The sequence below is a fragment of the Bufo bufo genome, chromosome 6, assembly GCF_905171765.1.
Source record: "Bufo bufo chromosome 6, aBufBuf1.1, whole genome shotgun sequence".
Classification (NCBI taxonomy): Eukaryota; Metazoa; Chordata; class Amphibia; order Anura; family Bufonidae; genus Bufo; species Bufo bufo.
Window position 1 is genome coordinate 110604118 of NC_053394.1, and position 20159 is coordinate 110624276.

Below are 20159 nucleotides of genomic sequence, written 5' to 3' on the forward strand. Positions count from 1 at the left end.
TTTTCTCAAGACAAAATTGGTATGTGTCTTTGTAGGAGAGGCAGTGACACAGACAGTATAAGAAAGGGAAATTGGAACAGGTCCATGTATGTCAGCACTTTCGAACATGGCTTTTGTGGAGATTTTCTCATCAAAAGTACTGATATTATGAACTTCTATTCTACTTTATTCTCCTCCTGAAATGCCCTGGGTAGAAGGCTTCAGTAGGAAATGCATTCTGCTGTCTGCTTCGACCTGCTTTACAACCCTCCATGTCACTACAGTCACCACTCAGAGCAAAGGGGAGAGGTTGTGAGGATGCTCAAAGCAGAGCGCACATCACAATGAAGCTCCACGCGTGTTCACACTACTCCTGATGAGAAAAGCTCCATGGTAAATTGTATCTTTGTACTGCTGTCCTCAGCCCTTACCTAGTGCTGTCAACAGTAAACTGCTAACAGACTTCCTTTATCTTTATACACTGCTCAAAAAAATAAAGGGAACACTTAAACAACACAATGTAACTCCAAGTCAATCACACTTCTGTGAAATCAAACTGTCCACTTAGGAAGCAACACTGAGTGACAATCAATTTCACATGCTGTTGTGCAAATGGGATAGACAACAGGTGGAAATTATAGGCAATTAGCAAGACACCCCCAATAAAGGAGTGGTTCTGCAGGTGGTGACCACAGGACCACTTCTCAGTTCCTATGCTTCCTGGCTGATGTTTTGGTCACTTTTGAATGCTGGCGGTGCTTTCACTCTAGTGATAGCATGAGACAGAGTCTACAACCCACACAAGTGGCTCAGGTAGTGCAGCTTATCCAGGATGGCACATCAATGCGAGCTGTGGCAAGAAGGTTTGCTGTGTCTGTCAGCGTAGTGTCCAGAGCATGGAGGCGCTACCAGGAGACAGGCCAGTACATCAGGAGACGTGGAGGAGGCCGTAGGAGGGCAACAACCCAGCAGCAGGACATCTACCTCCGCCTTTGTGCAAGGAGGAACAGGAGGAGCACTGCCAGAGCCCTGCAAAATGACCTCCAGCAGGCCACAAATGTGCATGTGTCTGCTCAAACGGTCAGAAACAGACTCCATGAGGGTGATATGAGGGCCCGACGTCCACAGGTGGGGGTTGTGCTTACAGCCCAACACCATGCAGGACGTTTGGCATTTGCCAGAGAACACCAATATTGTCAAATTCGCCACTGGCGCCCTGTGCTCTTCACAGATGAAAGCAGGTTCACACTGAGCACATGTGACAGACGTGACAGAGTCTGGAGACGCCGTGGAGAACGTTCTGCTGCCTGCAACATCCTTTACAGCCCAACACCGTGCAGGACGTTTGGCATTTGCCAGAGAACACCAATATTGGCAAATTCGCCACTGGCGCCCTGTGCTCTTCACAGATGAAAGCAGGTTCACACTGAGCACATGTGACAGACGTGACAGAGTCTGGAGACGCCGTGGAGAACGTTCTGCTGCCTGCAACATCCTCCAGCATGACCGGTTTAGCATTGGGTCAGTAATGGTGTGGGGTGGCATTTCTTTGGAGGGCCGCACAGCCCTCCATGTGCTCGCCAGAGGTAGCCTGACTGCCATTAGGTACCAAGATGAGATCCTCAGACCCCTTGTGAGACCATATGCTGGTGCGGTTGGCCCTGGGTTCCTCCTAATGCAAGACAATGCTAGACCTCATGTGGCTGGAGTGTGTCAGCAGTTCCTGCAAGACGAAGGCATTGATGCTATGGACTGGCCTGCCCGTTCCCCAGACCTGAATCCAATTGAGCACATCTGGGACATCATGTCTTGCTCTATCCACCAACGTCACGTTGCACCACAGACTGTCCAGGAGTTGGCAGATGCTTTAGTCCAGGTCTGGGAGGAGATCCCTCAGGAGACCGTCCGCCACCTCATCAGGAGCATGCACAGGCGTTGTAGGGAGGTCATACAGGCACGTGGAGGCCACACACACTACTGAGCCTCATTTTGACTTGTTTTAAGGACATTACATCAAAGTTGGATCAGCCTGTAGTGTGTTTTTCCACTTAAATTTTGAGTGTGACTCCAAATCCAGACCTCCATGGGTTGAAAATTTTGATTTCCATTTTTTTATTTTTGTGTGATTTTGTTGTCAGCACATTCAACTATGTAAAGAACAAAGTATTTCAGAAGAATATGTAATTAACTCAGATCTAGGATGTGTTATTTTTGTGTTCCCTTTATTTTTTTGAGCAGTGTATTATATAGCAATTCAACTTTAGAACTTCTGTAGTTCAGAACCTCAGAGACTCTTGTACTTTCATACATGTGTGCATGATGCAAAAGTTCTAATCAGATTTCAATTAATCCTTTCACAACATCTGCCTTGGAGCTAGGCAGAAGGTATCAGATCTAACATGCATGTAAGGGTACTTTCACACTAGTGTTTTTCTTTTCCGGCACTGAGTTCCGTCAAAAGGGCTCAATGCCGGAAAAGAACTGATCAGGCATATCCGCATGCATTCTGAATGGATAGTAATCTGTTCAGGATGCATAAGGATGTCTTCCGATCAGTCATTTTGACTGATCAGGCAAAAGAGAAAACCGTAGCATGCTACGGTTTTATCTCCGGCGAAAAAAATGTATTAGTGCCGGATCCAGCATTCAAAATACCGGAATGCCGGATCTGTCCTCCGTTTTGCAGGATGATACCGGAAAGACGGATCTGCCATTTCATTGCATTTTTTTGACTGATCAGGCATTTTTAAGACTGATCAGAATCCTTATCAGTCTTACTAATGCCATCAGTTGATCATTTGGAGCTGGACCTCAAAGTTTTTTCTCAAGTCTCACTTATAGCGCATCCAGACACTATGTCCTGGCTCAAGACAAGGATATACAGGTGAGAGCTGCCTTTTGTTTGCTTCATCAGTTGGCATACGTTTTGCTGGATCCAGCAGGCAGTTCTGGCGACGGAACTGCTTGCCGGATCACTCTGCCGTAAGTGTGAAAGTAGCCTAACATACCTGCTGCAACAGCTTGGTTCAGAGAGATGCCGTCCTGACTGTTCAAATGCTGCAGTCAATAGCCATGACACATCAAAGTAGACAAAGAGAGGGGACTAATATAATGTAAAAACATTAAATGGCCACTAAGGGCTCATGCACACGACAGTATTTTGTGTTCAGTATACTGGCCGTTTTTTTAGTTCAGTATGCTGTACATATACTGAACCATTCATTTCAATGGCTCAGCAAAAAATACTGAAGTGTCTCCGTGTGCATTCCGTTTCAGTATTTCAGTATTTCCGTACCGTGAAAAGATAGAACATGTCCTATCCTTGTCCGCAAATCACGGTGCTTGGCTCCATTCAAGTCAATGGGTCCGCCAAAAAAACGGAACACATACGGAAATCCGTATGTCTTCCGTATCCATTCCGTTTTTGCTAAACCATCTATTGAAAATGTTATGCCCAGCCCAATTTTTTTTATGTAATTACTATATACTGTACATGGCATTCGGAAAAACGGAACGGAAAAACGGAAAGGAAATGGAAACACAACAGAAACAAAAAACGGAACAACGGATCTGTAAAAAACGGACCGCAAAACACTGAAAAAGCCATACGGTCGTTTGCATGAGCCCTAACTTTTCACACCACTTTCCATAAATCAATAGTACAAGCGGCCATAAGAAACTTTGACTATTTCTGATGCTATCCGCTGTTTACCTCCCGCCCTTTGCTAAATGCTTCTCTTTTTGAAATATTCTTTGACTCCATCCAGGATGAGAGCAGCTCACAGAAGGATCAGGTTACACATGTCAATACAAGTCTATGGAAAGGGGAGGAGTGAGCAGGAGCCACGTGAGACAGAAGCGACTGGCACAGACAAAGAGACTGGTGTAGCTAAATAGGAAGTTTATATCTCAGCCCAGGTGCTTCATTCCCAACCATACATCTCAGTACTTCCCTGTAATGTTCTCAATGATCCTGGAGCTGCTTCTGAGTGAGTAAGATAAAGTTAGAAAGCAGATTATCTTCTACTGTCTGTGTGCTGTGGATGGCAGCTAGCCTCTGATCTGGGAGAACTGCAAACTAGACATTCAGCATGAATGAGAAAGGCTCTATGGGTAAGCTGAAACATTGCAAGCACATGGGGGAATAAAGTATTTTTCTTTCCACAAATATTTTTGTGAGTGCTGCCATTTTCTTCTTATGTTGTCCTGGATTTGTTGCCCGATCCTTTTGTCTGTGCTGCCATTGTCTTCTATAATTATATATATATATATATATATATATATATATATATATATATATATATACATATACACACATACACTGATGCTTATATAGAGGACAGTGTGACAGTGTGTGCCCCAAGCAGACCCCCAGAACTCCACTTGCTGCTGATGCTTAGTGTGCCCCAGGCAACCCTCTTCAGATTTCATGGGGGAAGGGGGAGCTGTCTAGTGTACATTATCCTCTATATAAGTATCATCAGCAAGCACAGTTCATTCGAGGGGGTTGCTGCCTGGGGCACACTATCCTCTTGATAAGCAGCAAGCAGAGTTCATAGGGGTGCCATTATATAGCGGACAGTGTGCCATTTTTCTTATATATATATATATATACACACACACACACACACACATATATACACTACCAATACAGAAGGGGGCATTACATATACTGCAGAGGGAGCCATTATATATTCTACAGGGGGGAATTATATATACTACAGAAGGGCCCATTAGATGTACTATGAATACAAACTGGACATTATACTATGGGGCGGGTAAGAGCATTATACTTGCTAGGACTACAGGGGCATTATAATACAGATGGCATTAGACATATGGCCACTACAGAGGGCTGCATTATATGAAGTGGTACTACAGGGGGTCATTATAACTACAGGGGGCACTGTAGCGGGGCTTTATAAATACTCGGGCTACTACAGGGGGTCATTATAACTACAGGGGCACTGCAGTGGGGCTTTATAAATGCTGGGGCCACTATAGGAGGCATTATAACTACTGGGGACACTATAGGGGGCTTTATTACTACTATGTGCTCTGTAGGGGTGCCTCATAGGGCTTATTACTACTGGTGGCTTTAAAGGGATACCTGCTGGGGCCACTATAGGTGGCTTAATTTCTACTAGGGGCGCTATAGGAGCACTATTAAAATTAGGAGAAGTGTAGGAGCACGATTACTGTTGGGGGACTATCTGTACGGCAGTATTTCTTCAGTATAAAATTTGGAGGCATTGGAGAGCACAGCGAGCACAGTATTGGATGTCTGTGTGTCAAACTCTGCAGAGACAAGACGTGGCTGAAATAATTCGTCATGGCGGTCTGGTCCAAATGGAGGAGATGAGAAAAGAGACCATCTACATCAAAGGAGACATCATTGAATTTGAGAGGTACATGGTGCTGTGTTCTCCTGTATGTGTTACAGAATTGAATGTAATGTCCATCCACATATGTGCTTGACAGTAGGGATGGGGGGAGGGGTTAGATTAAGAATTAGGCAGGGGGTGGGCAACGCCATTTCAGTTTTCGCCTCAGGCAGCAGAAAGGCTAGAATCAGCCTTAACACTACTAAACAATTGCCCTGCACTAATAGTAATATGACAGCATGAACCATTTTATATATATAAAATATATTTTTTATTAGTTACAGAAATTGTACTATATATTTGAGTTTTGCTATGGGGCCTCATGATTTCTATGTACACCCCTGATGGCAACATTCATCAACTGAAAAAGAAAGAAAACTGCAGCTAAAGGGGACACATCCTTAAAGGGTTGTTCGCTGTTCATGTACCGTTTAGTGCATGCGCAGAAGAGAATCTGTCCAGGGAAGTTGTGCCCTTCATGAATAATGTCATCGCTGCCATCTTGTGTCTGCTATGGACACGGCACCTCAAGATCAGGATGTTATGTTGCCCGGCGGCATTAAGTTATGATGTGACATAGAAATATATGTCACATCAAAAAGAGAATAAGGCCTCATGCACACGGCATTTGTGCGGCCGTTCCATGCATTGGGGACCGCAATTTGCGGTCCCCAATGCACAGGCAACATCCGTGCAGTGGCTGGGACCGATCATGACCCATTCAACTTGAATGGTTCCTGATCCATCCGCACTGTAAAAAAATAGAACATGTTCTATTTTTTTGCGGTATGGAGGCACGGACAGAAACACCAGGGAAGCACTACTTAGTGCTTCCGTGAGGTTCTATGCCTCCGTTCTGCCCTGCAGCTCCGGATTGCGGACCCATTCAAGCTGTTTGCGGGCCACAATACGGCAACGGCCGTGTGCATGAGGCCTAAGGGCAAATATTTTTACAAAATGGCGAACCCCTTAAAGGGCTTAAAATGTATAGGGCCCTTAGCTTAATATTGCCACTTGCTGAATTACGGTACTCCCAAAATCCTTCTCAAAGTTAGGATTTTTTTTTAAAGAATTTCATTTTCAAGAAAACAATTTCCAGCTGTCAGTTTCACAAAAATAAACCATAAGGAAAGGGGCAGGTTTCAAACCTTAAAAAAATATAATAACCACAAGGCGAAACAAAACACCTTGTGACAGCTTCCACGATACAACCTAGAACAAATAAGAAAAAATTGCCTCGTTAACTGGGAATGTCTTTCTAAAAGCTTCATTATATGTCCAGAAACGATAGGAAGGAGCCTCCATGAGTCAATATAATCATTTTCTCTGTCAGCCGGCCAGGCCCCCGAGTGAAGTGTCTGAACCATATAATGATTATAAAAATGTCACAAGTGAAGTGTGGGTAATTGGGCTCACACCGGCTGGACTCTGCTTTCTCCCTCAGCCATAGTATGAAACAGAAAAAAAAGGTACAAACAGTCATCATAGAAGAGAATTCTGGGATAGCATCAACTTTCCCCTTGTGTCTTCCTGCAGTTGACCCCCTTTTATCTCTATCACCTCCTGGAGACTTTATTACAGCAAGCAGCAGGGTATATAAGAAGCTTTCTGATCGCATCTGCACCCTGACACAATTTAACAACGTTCTGAAATCTAAGACGCCGGCAGCCTGGCTGCTCCTACTTGTAGTTGTGACATAAAGGTCGTCACTTTAAAAACCCAGCGGATTTCATTAGAACAAAGAGACACTGGGACACAGTCCGCCAATAAATGTAGTAATGCACAGACCAAATACCCTGCAGCCTCGGGTGGAAATCAGAAAATATCAATATAATAATGTGTACGCGTTAATATATGAAATGGTTACTAAGGTCTTGCATCGCCAGACAGGTGACAGAACTGCGAGGTGACATTCTGCACAATTCATAGTATTCTTCCCTACAATACACGACTGAGCTGCAGCAGAGTCTCTTTTTGCAAAAGAAAGAGCCGATTCATGTCATGTCAGATCTTTCCTGACAGTTGGTGTCTGTCTTTGGCCTAGTCCACATTTCCGTTTTTCACTGACGTGTGCTGTCCACATTTTCCACGGACAGCACACGTACCCATTGATTTAAATGTGCCTGTTCACATTTCAGTATTTTTTTACTGACCGGAGACATGCACCACTTTGATCCGTGATGCAGACCAAGCATATCCATAGAAGTCTATGGGTCCGTGAAAATCACAGACACACCACGGATGGCGCATCTGTTTTTCACTGATGACTGATAGGAGATTCTTTGGAAATTAATTTTCAGCTGAGCAATGTCATTGAATTACGGATGACACACGGATGGTAAAAACGGACACACGGACCAACCACGGATCCTTTACCGACATCTGCACAGTTGAAACGCATATGCTTTTTTTCACGGGCATGTCACTGACACGGAAATGTGTACGAGGCCTTACAGTTACTCACCATCACAGTGACAGTGCCCCAGGAGCAGTGCCTCCCAATGGGCAGTAAAGCAATTTGCACCATGCAACATTTGCAGAGCATTCTTTCAGCTCATGATATATATTGGTCATAGTAGGAATTTCCCAATTTTCTAACATGGAATGCCCTGGATCACAGATGAGCTCCACAGAACTCAAGGTGTATAGATACTTCTCACATTTAGGAATACAGTGCATTTACCTTAGTCGTACAGTTAAATAGGTCACCCACCTCAGGGCTTGTTGCAGTGAGCGATCTGGGTCCACAGCAGAGAATGTAGTCAGCAGTCGGCCTGCAGGGTCCCCCTCCAGCTGCCTGATGGGGTCATTTCTGTTTGGAAAATAGGGGGCTTCATTTACATCCATGATGGAAATGGTCACTGCAGAGGTGGACTGTAGGGACATCTGGATGCCGCTGGCCAAAGGTGCTTGATTAGTCACCATAACGTTTAATAAAAAGGCCTTGTTCATTTCATAATCCACCGGCTGGAAAGGAAGGGACATGAGTTACCAGCAGTCCAGGGTGTTGGTTGCTTACAGGAAAAGCCATGCACCATTGGAGGTGCCGGGTGTGCGGTAATGAATTGGATTGATTTGGGTGATGTTAGGTGTTATAAGTAATTTAGCACTTCACTCCGCTAATGAACAATAATACAGTCTGTCGCTCTCCTCACGCTGGCTTTTAAGTTTGGTTCTTCTAGGTTTCTGTCACCCTTGAAGGGAAAACTAACATAGTCTGCTGCACTGTTCTACCCGGAAAAAAAGTCAATGGAATCGATTATAAAATGGATTTATCATTTTCTATCATGATGAATCCTTTAAAAAATAAAAATAACAGAAACCCTGATGCCAGTGTGAAGAAAGCCCATTTAAGTTCTTAAGCTTTACTAGTGTGTTACACCTTTGTATGGAGTGCAGTGCTTAAAGGGTTATACCCATCTCAGACATTGATGGCATATCCTAGTGATAGTCCCACCTCTGGGCCCCACTCCTGTCTCCAGAACAGGGCCCCTGAAGTGAAGGAGTGCGGGCAGATGTGGAGTGCTCTCCATTCACTTCTATGGCTATTATGAGGACATAATGGTGAATGGAGAGGACATGGCGCATGCACAGCAACCCCTCTGTTCACTGCTGTGAGACTACAGAAATAGCCGAGCACGCTCGCTTCAGAACTCCCATAGAAGTGAATGGAGAGCACACCGCACATGTGTGGTGTGCACTCTTTTATTTTGGGGGCCGCAAAATGTCTGAGAAGGGAATACCCCTTTAACCAAATCCAGTACACCATTGCCTCCTAATGAAGTTACCTTGCTGCACCTGGAATTCACCAGGCTAGGTCCCAAAGCAGAAAGCCTGGGACCTTCTAGGCTGTGATTGCTAATCAGCTCTATTATGACAATTATTGTCCAGAATAATGATGTGTACCACGATCAGTCCTATGCATTCTTAAAGAATGCTCTGACTTTTTATGCCATTCTAATTGAGCATTGCATATTTTCTGGTAACAGCGCATGCATATCAGCCCTGATGACCAATAGTTTAATATGACTAATTCATGTTTACATGGAGGTCCCCTGACCTATGTGCTGGCACTGGGAACATGGTCACTGATGGAGAGTTTCGTCCATCAGCGGCCTCCATTCGCTTGGGACGGACAGGGGAACGAGCGCATGCGCAATCTGTCCCCAGTATGAGTGAATTGAGGCAGCTGATAAACAGAACTCTTCATCGGCAGTCATATTTGCAGAGCCTTCCGATAGTTTAATGGGGTTTTCTGGGATTTTAATATTGGTGAACTATCCTCATAGGTCATCAATATCAGATTGGTGGGGGTCTGACACCCCCACCGATCATCTGGTTGAGAAATAGCGGAGCACGCTCACGTCAGAACTCTCATAGAAGTGAATAGAGAGCACGCTGCACATATGTGGTATGCACTCTTTTATTTTGGGGGTCGCATTCTGGAGATAGGTGCGGGTCCCGTGTAAGCGCAGCCTTTCCTCATTGTTTACAGTCTGTTATAAGGGCGCTCTGTGTGATGGGAGTCGGTGGAACAGCAGAATACTATAAAGCGACTTTTCACATGAGAGTTATTTCCACTCCCGAGATGCCGCAGACAGGGTTGAAATACCGGCCTAGACTTCTGCTGCTCATTAGACAGCAGCCTCCACTGAATTGCTGCACAAGCTCAGCACAGAATAAAAAGCAGCTATGAGGATGACGTTACATCACAGCATCATTTAGTGCTCTTCTATACAGGATGCTATTGACTGAACAGCGCGCAATGCAAACAGCAGAGGCCATATTGACACACAGGGCGAATTGACTAGAATCGTCTTTCTAATGACTCCTCTGGATGCTAGTAATAGGATTCCCAATAAAGTGGACAGTCTTCACTGAAAGCCATCAATAAATCCTCATTTATTTCAAAAGGAGCTGAACATGCACAAATATACAATAAATAGACGAGAAGCGTGAACCATTTCCACAGAAGCTGAATGTTCTATGGTTGGTACACAATGGGGGAGGTTTATCAAATTGGTATAAAGTAGAACTGACTAAGTTTCCCAAAGCAACCAATCTCATTCCACCCTTTATTTTTCAAAGGAGCTGTGAAAAATGAAAGGTGGAAAGGTGGACTCCTAATCAAAACAGGGCTGGGGAGGGGGGCAAATACCTTTCTGGGTAGACTCTGTTCAGGTCCCACAGAAAGGGGTCCCAGCCAAAAGGGGCATTGCAGCATTTAAATGAGAAACTTAAAAAAGGGCTTTAGAGCCACATACACAGCAACAGTAATATGACATCCCAAACATATATCATTACAGTGCCTTGCAAAAGTATTCACCCCTTTGGTGTGTTTGTTGCATTAGAACCTGGAATTACAATGGATTTTTGAGGGGTTTGCACTATTTGATTTACACACGTCTACCACTTTGAAGAAGCAAAATATTTTGTACTTTGTGGAGTCACCTCTTGCAGCAAGTCCAAGCCTCTTAGCATAGGTCTCTATTAGCTTAGCACATCCAGATACCGGGATTTTTGCCTATGTTACAGGCTTAAACTCCTTCACATGACATGGCTTATGTTGGTGTCAGGGGCGGACTGAGCGGTCGGGCACTTCGGACGTGGTCCGAGGGCCCGGCAGGGAAGGGGGCCCGCGGCCGCTGGCCGCAAAAAAAGAAATGCCTTTTTTTTTTTTTCACCTGTGAGTGTGACCTGTGATGACCTGTCACTGTCACCTACTTGAACCCGCCACCCTCCGGCGCTCATCGTAGACGTCACGTCACTTAGTCAGGACAACAGTCAGGGCTACCTTCCACCCGCCCCCCCAGCCTGCGTGTGCGTCTGAGGCAGAGTCTGTCTGAGATTCATTCATTGGCGCTCAGCGCGCCGCGTTTAGGCTGCCTCTGCACAGGGGACGTGACTCGGGAGTCGTGAGTAGACACACACAGCCAGCAGCCGCGGCCCGCGCCCGAATTAATTGAATCAGAATTATCAGATTAGATCAGATGATTCATTAAGTCAGTGACTTAATGAATCATCTGATCTAATCTGATAATTCTGATTCAATTAAATGGCGGGCACCCCCCCCAAACACCCCAGTATAAGAATCATAATTGGTGGCTCAGTGCGCCCCCCCCTAGTATAAGAAACGTTGGTGGCACAGTGGGAAGTGCCAATGAGGGTTAAAAAATAATTTAAAAAAATTAACTCACCTCCTCCAGTTGATCGCGTAGCTGCCGGTCTTTCTTCAGGACCTTTGGTGACGTCACTGAGCTGATCACATGACCCATTACCATGGTGATGGATCATGTGATGAGCCCAGTGATGTCACCACAGGTCCTTTGACAGGTCATGAAGAAAGAACAGAAGACGATCAATTGGAGGAGGTGAGTTAATTATTTTTTTATTTTTTAACCCTCATTGGCACTGCCCACTGCGCCACCAATGTTTATTATATTGAGGGGGGAGCGCACTGCGCCACCAATGTTTATTATATTGAGGGGGGCGCACTGCGCCACCAATGTTTATTTTATTGAGGGGGGGGCGCACTGCGCCACCAATGTTTATTATATTGAGGGGGGCGCACTGCGCCACCAATGTTTATTATATTGAGGGGGGGCGCACTGCGCCACCAATGTTTATTATATTGAGGGGGGGCACACTGCGCCACCAATGTTTATTATACTGGGGTGTTGGGGGGGGGGGGGCGCACTGTGCCACCAATGTTTATTATATTGGGGGGGCGCACTGCGCACAACGATGGGTTAGGGAAATTTCACAGCAGAGTGCGCATGCGCTGGGAGCCTCGCCGGCGGTTAGGGTAGGGAAAAATTATGGGCCAGTGCACAGGTGCGGTGATCGGATGGATGTTCTCAGCAGGACACCGGCCGACACTGCGCATGCGCTGGGAGCCTCACCAGCGGTTAGGGTAGGGAAAAAGCACTGGCCCGTACGTAATTTTTCCCTTCCCTAACCGCTGGTGAGGCTCCCGGTGCATGCGCAGTGTCGGCCGGTGTTCAGCTGAGAACATCCATCCGATCACTGCGCCTGCACACTGGCCCATAGTTTTTCCCTACCCTAACCGCCGGCGAGACTCCTGGCGCATGCGCACTCTGCTGTGAAACTTCCCTAACCTGTCGTTGTGCGCCTGCGCGGCGCTGAACACCTCCTCACGTCATGTCCGGTGCGACCGGAAGTGACGAGGGTAGGGAAATCTCACGAAGTAGGGAAGTATGACATTACACCGGCCTTTGGGGTGTGTGGGCTGGTAACTACTTGGTTGGATAGTCAGCCAGCCTATGCCATGATGCCAGCAACAAGCAGTGTTTGTTTGTTTTTTTGGGGGGGGGGGGGCGCCACAAGGTTAGCTCGCACAGGGCGCCTGGACACCTAAGGCCGGCCCTGGCGGGTGCGGGCCGTGGCTGCTGGCTGTGTGAGAATTATCAGATTAGATCAGAATCAGACCTGATCCATTCAGTAGTCAGTCATATAAATTCAGCAGAGTTAGACCATCTGACAGGTGACAGACGCACACTGTCACTGGCACTCTGGCAGAGACGGCAGCCAGCAGCATCAGCAGCAGCTCAGGAGACAACAGCACTCGGCAGACTTGGTCAGGACTTGTTACTTAGGGTAGGTCCCAATAGAATTTTTAAATGTTATTTTATAATAATTAATATGATCATTTTAATGATTTAAAATTAATTCTAAATGATGAGATGAGCGCCCAGGGGCCATCTGAGCGCAAAGCGCTAGGCTAGCTAGCCTATCGCACACACTGACTAGCGCCAGAGCATAGGCGCTCAGGATTAGCACTGCACAGCATCAATGATGTGTTTACATTTTTTTATGGGGGGGGTGATGCCGTGCTATTGCTAATCCTGAGCGCCTCTGCTCTGGCGCTAGTTTGTGTGACCAGGACACTGACATGATGGAGCCTGGAGGGAGGGCCGGGGGGACAATGTAAATATCTGTACTCTAAGGCTACTTTCACACCTGCGTTCGGGTGTCCGCTCGTGAGCTCCGTTTGAAGGGTCTCACAAGCAGCCCCGAACGCAGCCGTCCAGCCCTAAGGCTGGGTTCAGACCTGAGCGTATTTGATATGCGCGTTTAACGCGCGTTTTTGTTGCGCGTTTTTATGCACATTTTTTGCAATAGTAAACGCGCGTTTGACACGCGTTTGTGTGATTGACTGCAGTGTCCTATGGCCACAAACGCGCGTCAAAACGCCCCAAAGAAGCTCAAGAACTTGTTTGAGCGTATGGCGTTTTTCAGCGCGTTCAAACGCGCTGTAAAACGCTCAAGTGAGAACCAGGGCCATAGGGAAGCATTGGTTTTCATGTGTTGAGCGTTTTACAGCGCGTTTGAACGCGCTGTAAAACGCTCAAGTGTGAACCCAGCCTAATGCATTCTGAGTGGACGCGGATCCGCTCAGAATGCATCAGTCTGGCAGCGTTCAGCCTCCGCTCCGCTCAGCGAGCGGACACCTGAACGCTGCTTGCAGCGTTCGGGTGTCCGCCTGGCCGTGCGGAGGCGAGCGGATCCGTCCAGACTTACAATGTAAGTCAATGGGGATGGATCCGTTTGAAGATGACACTATATGGCTCAATCTTCAAACGGATCCGTCCCCCATTGACTTTCAATGTAAAGTCTGGACGGATCCGTTCAGGCTACTTTCAGACTTAGAAATTTTTCTAAGTTATAATGCAGACGGATCCGTTCTGAACGGATGCAAACGTCTGCATTATAGGAGCGGATCCGTCTGATGAAACATCAGACAGACCCGCTCCGAACGCTAGTGTGAAAGTAGCCTGAGTATGTCACTGTATGTGACATGGGAATGGGGCCAGGCCGCCAGGAAGGGTCGGCCGGGGGGGGGGTGAATGGTGTGCCATGGCTGATTGATGTGTATGGACCTGGTGACTAGTGAAGACCCACTAGACCAAGTTCCATTCTGGCACAAGCTACTGCAGGCAGGCAGCGTAAATTGCTTAAAAGAAAAACAAAGTTAATGTTGGTTATGGGCCAACTTAGGTCATTGGAGGGGCTTTTTGCTGGGGACAGAGGTCAGTAGGGAGACCATGACTGGTCTGTGGGCTATACAGCCCCATACAGCAAGTCATGATGTCTTATTGCCTTGTGATGTGTTCTTCTTAGGCCACGGCCACCTAAGAACACACAAGGCATCATGACTTGCTGTAGATGGGGCTATATAGCCCACAGACCGGTCATGGTCTCCCTGCTGACCTCTGTGAGTGAAGACCCTAGACCAAGTTCCATTTTTTTTGTTCTATTTTAATAGTATGGGCATTTTCAGTCGGGGTGATACCCATGATATTTATATTTTATTGTTATTTAGGTATTTATATTTTTAATTATAGCCAGCCCCAGCCCCAGAGCCAGTCAGCTCCAGAGCCAGCCAGGCCTCAGGCCCAGTCAGAGCCAGCCAGGCCCAGAGCCATCCAGCCACAGGTCTCCAGCCAGCAAGCCCACAGCCTGCCAACCAGCGAGCCCACAGCCAGCAAGCCCAGAGCCTACCAATCAGGAAGCCACAGCCTGCCATCCACCAACCGTAATTAAGGTAGAAGCCAACTTGGCCTAGGTAGCAGTGAGCTATGTTGTGTTGTTATATTGTGAATAGGAACCATAGTGTTGGATAGACCCCCCTTCAGGACCCATTAGACGCCATTGTAGTCTCTAATGTGACCTGGGGAGGACTCTTTCTAAAACACTCTCTGAGATGTCCTCTGCCAGAAAGGCCGCCCTTGATGGCCCATTAGAAAGAGTCCCCTCCGTTGTAGTCTCTAATGGGGGCTGGAGGGGATTCTTTCTAATGGACACTGAGATGGCCTCTGTTAGAAATACCCCCATCCAAGTCTATTAGACTGACTCCATTGTAATGGGGCCTGGAGGGGATTCTTTCTAACACACTCTCTAAAGGACACTGAGATAGCCTCTGCCAGAAAGGCCGCCCTCGATGGCCCACGATCATTGCCTCTGCCTCGTACCCCCCTCCCTGTTAAATAAAGACCCTTTATTTATTTAACTGATCCCTGCACCAATATCCCTCAGCACTGGGTTGATGCTTCGCACCCTCCGACGTCCCACAACGAGCAGGTGCTAATGCTTGCCAAATGACATGCACGCATTAGATCTCCCAATAGGAAACCAGTGTAGTGCGTGGCTGGAGGCGGGATAGGGGCATGACTGGAGGTGGGGCATGGGCGTGGCTGAAGGTGGAACATGGGTGGGGCCTGGAAGGGGGCCCTTGATTTATTTTGCCCGGGGGCCCTGAGGGTTCTCAGTCCGCCCCTGGTTGGTGTACAGCAGTGTTCAAGTCATGTCACAGATTCTCATTTGGATTGAAGTCGGGGCTTTAACTAGGCCATTTCATGACATGTAAATATTTCCTCCAGTGTAGCTTTAGCAGTATGTTCAGGGTCACTGTCCTGCTGGAAAGTCCTAAATCTCTGGCAGATACAGGTTTTTCTCAAGAATTTCCCTGTATTTGCAACAGGACGCCTCCCCCCAGGGCCCCTCTATCGCATTCCAGGTGTAGGAAAGCCGAGTGGTGTAGTGCAGCCTCAATGTCTCTTTATGTGTGTCATGGTGCTTCTACCTGGATACCGCACAATAAAAAGGGGGAATAATTGAGGGATTTAAAAGAATAACTTGAGTCCAGACCTTGAGATGAAGTTTAATGGCAGCTTTACTTGAATAAACGTTTCTTCAAACAGTTTTCACGCTTTCTCTTGGTTCCAGCAGGCTTTAGCATAAACTAGCAGGCAAACTCAACTCTCCTTTATCTCTTTCTCTCTGCTGTACTGACAGACTAGCTTAGTAACTTTGATTTCTTCTTTATGCTGCACTCCACTCTTTAGTCTTACTTAGTTTCAGCCAAGGAACTAATCTACTGGCTCCTTAGGCTTCCAAGCTTCTGCCTCCATGACCAGCAGAGCTTAAGGTGCTCTGGCTGGCATAAGCATGTCCAGCAGAGACATGCCTCTGTACACCCTTCCCCTGTCTAGGGAAAACTGGAACTAACTGGAAACTTCTGCCCCACCCTTCCGGCAGGAAGCAGGACTGTGCCACTTCTGCCCAAAGGGGGGAAAATGGAATGGTAAGTTCCATTCTCTGTAACTATAGCTCTGCCATTTTCACTGCCACCTGTTGGTGAAACAGGCATATTGCACGTATAACAGTTGCATAACAATATTATAGATGTACAATATGAGGACCTGGAGCAAAATACATAAGATGACATACAGGTTAGACCATTAGAGATAGTAGCAGGGTGCAGGAGAGGTAACACTACTCTAGAGTGTTACATATTTATTGCAATCCATCTTTCCTTCAGTCTTTACCAATTTTCCAGCCCCTGCTCATGAAACGATTCCCCACAGCATGATGCTGCCACCTCCATGCTTCACTGAGAGAATGGTGTTTTTGGAGTCATGGAAAGTGTTGGATGTGAGTCACACATAGGGAGTCATTTATCAAATAAGGCCTATTTCTGGTGCAAAATTCAGCGCAAAGGTTCTTTGTGCCGCAATCTGAGATTTCTCCCCACTCACGCTAGGTCTAAAAAAGTGGGCATGGCAGAGGAAGGGGAATGTAAGACAGCTAGGAAGAAATGGCGGAGGATGCGCTGAAGTTATGTTGAGGCCGACGCCCTTTCATAACTCCAGCGGCTCCACCACTGCCAGCGATGGCATCATCGATTACTACTCCTCATACTCTGGAGGAGATCTCTGCATGTAAATGCAGCACTCTCCTCTGCTACAAGCAGGTGACAATCTGCTGCTCTGTCGTCCCATGTAAAGGGACCTTTAGTAGTGTTGGTGAAGACTCAGGGGCATTTTACTGAAATCATGTGATACTTTGATTGACCTTATTCATTTAATTATGTGACTTTTGAAGTTAAATAGTTGGGCCAGACCTTATTTAGGGGTTTCATAGCAGTTGGACACAGTTGGACTATTTTGTCAAGTCATTAAATAAAATTTTAATTAAAATCAGTTTTATTTCATGGTTGCGAGGGAACAAAACAGGAAACGCCAAGGGGGTGAATATTATCACAAGGCACAGTACTTTTTGTGTCACACTGTTTGTGTCTTTGTGGTCCTTTTTGGTTCAGCAAGAGTGGGCTTGGCTTTAGCTGCAGTCCAAGTGGCTAGTAGACTACAGATCCCATCTTGCATTGCTAACATACATTCCAAGCTGTTCTCATACTCCTGTATTCACTTGGCTGCAATTCTCCCCCCCTCTTGTGCGTCAAAATTGTGCTCCATCACTGCTGAACCTGTCAAATTAGTTCCCAGCTATAGCCGCCTATAGCTCCTACTGCCAGAACTGAGCATGCTCGACCAGCAAACTGAACTGCAGATCATAACCCTAGGCAGCAGACTAGAAACATCATAAATTGGACCTGTAAGTGGTAAGGGATTACTATATATTTAAGTTTTTTGGGGGTAATAATCACTTTTCATTTAATGCCCGTAGCCCGCCTGTTTTTGTTTTGTACTCCATCTTTCCAGTCAAGTTTTGTAAAATGAAATACCCCCTTTAAAATGTGTAACCCAGCACATAACCATTCTACTGTATATTATTGTTCATGTAGGTAGAACACCTCCTCACCTTTACCACAGTGACAATGCCTTCATTGGTGGCTGGGTCTGTTTTCACAGTGAAGTGACCGGCTGGATCGCCACTGATGATCTTATAAATGGCATTCCAGTTGGGAGTGTATGGTTGGTCTCGATCCACCACTGTGAGATTGGTCACAATGACATCAATTCTGTTTTCCGGTATCTCACCAGTGAACTGTGAGGAGAAAAAAAAAGAAAGAATGATCTATGAATAAGAAGCCGATTTGTATAATGAATGGTGTAGACCAGTATTTCTCAATGTTTCTTAGAGGGGAATTCCGGGTAGATTAAGCCACAGGATAGGGGATAACTATCAGATCGATGGGGGTCCTACGATTGGGACCTCCACCGATCACGAGAACATGGGCCCCGTACCCCCTGCAGCCCCCCTGAAATGGACAGACCGACCGGTTGGGCATACGTGCAGCCGCTCCATTCATCTCATTGGGAGTTCTGGAGATAGCCGACTATAGCGCTCAAGAAATCCTACAGAGAGGAATGGAGCAGTTTGCATGCCTGACCTGCCACTATATTCATTTCAGGGAGCTCTGAGGGGTATAGAGGTATACCTATTCTCATGAGCAATGGTCCAAGCAAAAGAACACTCATCGATCTAACAGTTACCATAGCTTTATTGTGAAAATCCAGTCTTCTAAGAAATGCTTCATTTTATGTAGACAGGGCTGCTATATTTGGTGCACTGTCACTCCACCAGCAACACCGCACAAGTCTCCCCCTTTTGATTGATTGACAGTCCCTGAGATATCAGACCTAATTGTGACGAATCAGGGTAAGCCAGGTGCACAGGGCCATGGTGTACCTAAAACCTTATTTGCATATAAATAAAGGTATTTCTTATGGACTAGATTTTAACAACAAAGCTGTGGTTATGTTTTGGGGCACCGCCACCTACCCTACATGGTGGTGTGCTTACTTTGAAACGGATTTTGGAAGTGAAAGACTCCATTTAATACAGATATTAACAATAATTATTATGATTATTTAGTATCTTGCTGCAAAATCCAATTCAGGATGTCATCCTGGTCAACATTTTGATTTCACCTATTGTAACCCCTAAGCCATCTTTGGATGGGGTTTAGAAACAGTCAAATTCACTCTGTTGTTTCAGACTTCCCAATTCAACTCTATGGAGATTGAAATCTTATGCTTGCCATCCTCCTTCTCCAGCCAAGAATAAGAGACCCTTAGAGGTCTGACCTCCACCGAACGTAAAGGGGTTGTGCAGTGAAAAATATTCTACATTTTTCAAACCAGCACTTGGATCTGAATACTTTATACTTGCATGTAATAAAAAATGTGGTATAGCCACTGAGTTATTCAATCATATGTATCTGTATAGTGCCACCTGCTGTTTGTTCATTTCCTTATTTCTCCATCCACCTCAGTGAGGTGGTCGCACATGCTCAGTTTAAATCTTCAACTGCCACCAGCTATATTTTCTGTTAAAAGCTGTGGTAGTTATGGGGAAAGAGCTGCAGCAGAAAGGACATACCCCCTGAGCTGCCAGCCTGAAATAAATCTGAAATGCAATTTCACCACAGTTTTATGGGTTTCGTTTTAACAGTGTTACTTATGCACTAAAACTGACTTGTTCCTGTCATTCTCCGGGTCAGTATGATTACAGTGATACCACATTTTTATAGTTTTTCTAGTACTTAAAAAAAAACTTTTTTTCTTGGCCTCACCATATTCTGAACCTCAAAACTTTTTTAGATTTATGTCTACATGGCTGTGTCAGGGCTCATTTTTTGCAGGGTGATTGGTAGTTTTTATTGATAACATTTGGAGTCTGTACCTTTTTGATCCTTTTTATTAATTTTTTTTTCGTAGGTTAGCCAACGAATTACCATTGCAGTCCATGGAGGATTCATTTTGCTTCTATGAACTCCCTCCACAGGAAAAGCTCCATAGGAACATAGCTGTGGCAGGCCTCAGAGCATTTAGAAGGCATGAGGCTGCCACAGCAACTAAATATCTCCCCCTTGATCTCCAGGCGGGAAATCCTTCTCATGGCATCTGAGGGGTTAAATGTCCGTGATTAGTGTTATCACCAATCACAGACATTGCCTCCGGGTAAAACAGTAGGCATCCAGCTGCTATGGTGGACACTTAGCTTCTGAGCAAGCGCAATGTTTAAAGTCCA

At 46.0% G+C, this 20159-nt stretch overlaps 1 protein-coding gene across 1 annotated transcript in view; it reads right to left on the reverse strand.

Moving 5' to 3' along the window:
• Positions 1 to 20159, reverse strand: part of CDH4 (cadherin 4) — a 918264-nt gene that overhangs the window by 41257 nt on the left and 856848 nt on the right. The window contains 2 exon segments of the mRNA XM_040435851.1: positions 8077 to 8330; positions 17985 to 18170. Coding sequence (XP_040291785.1) covers positions 8077 to 8330; positions 17985 to 18170 — 440 coding nt within the window.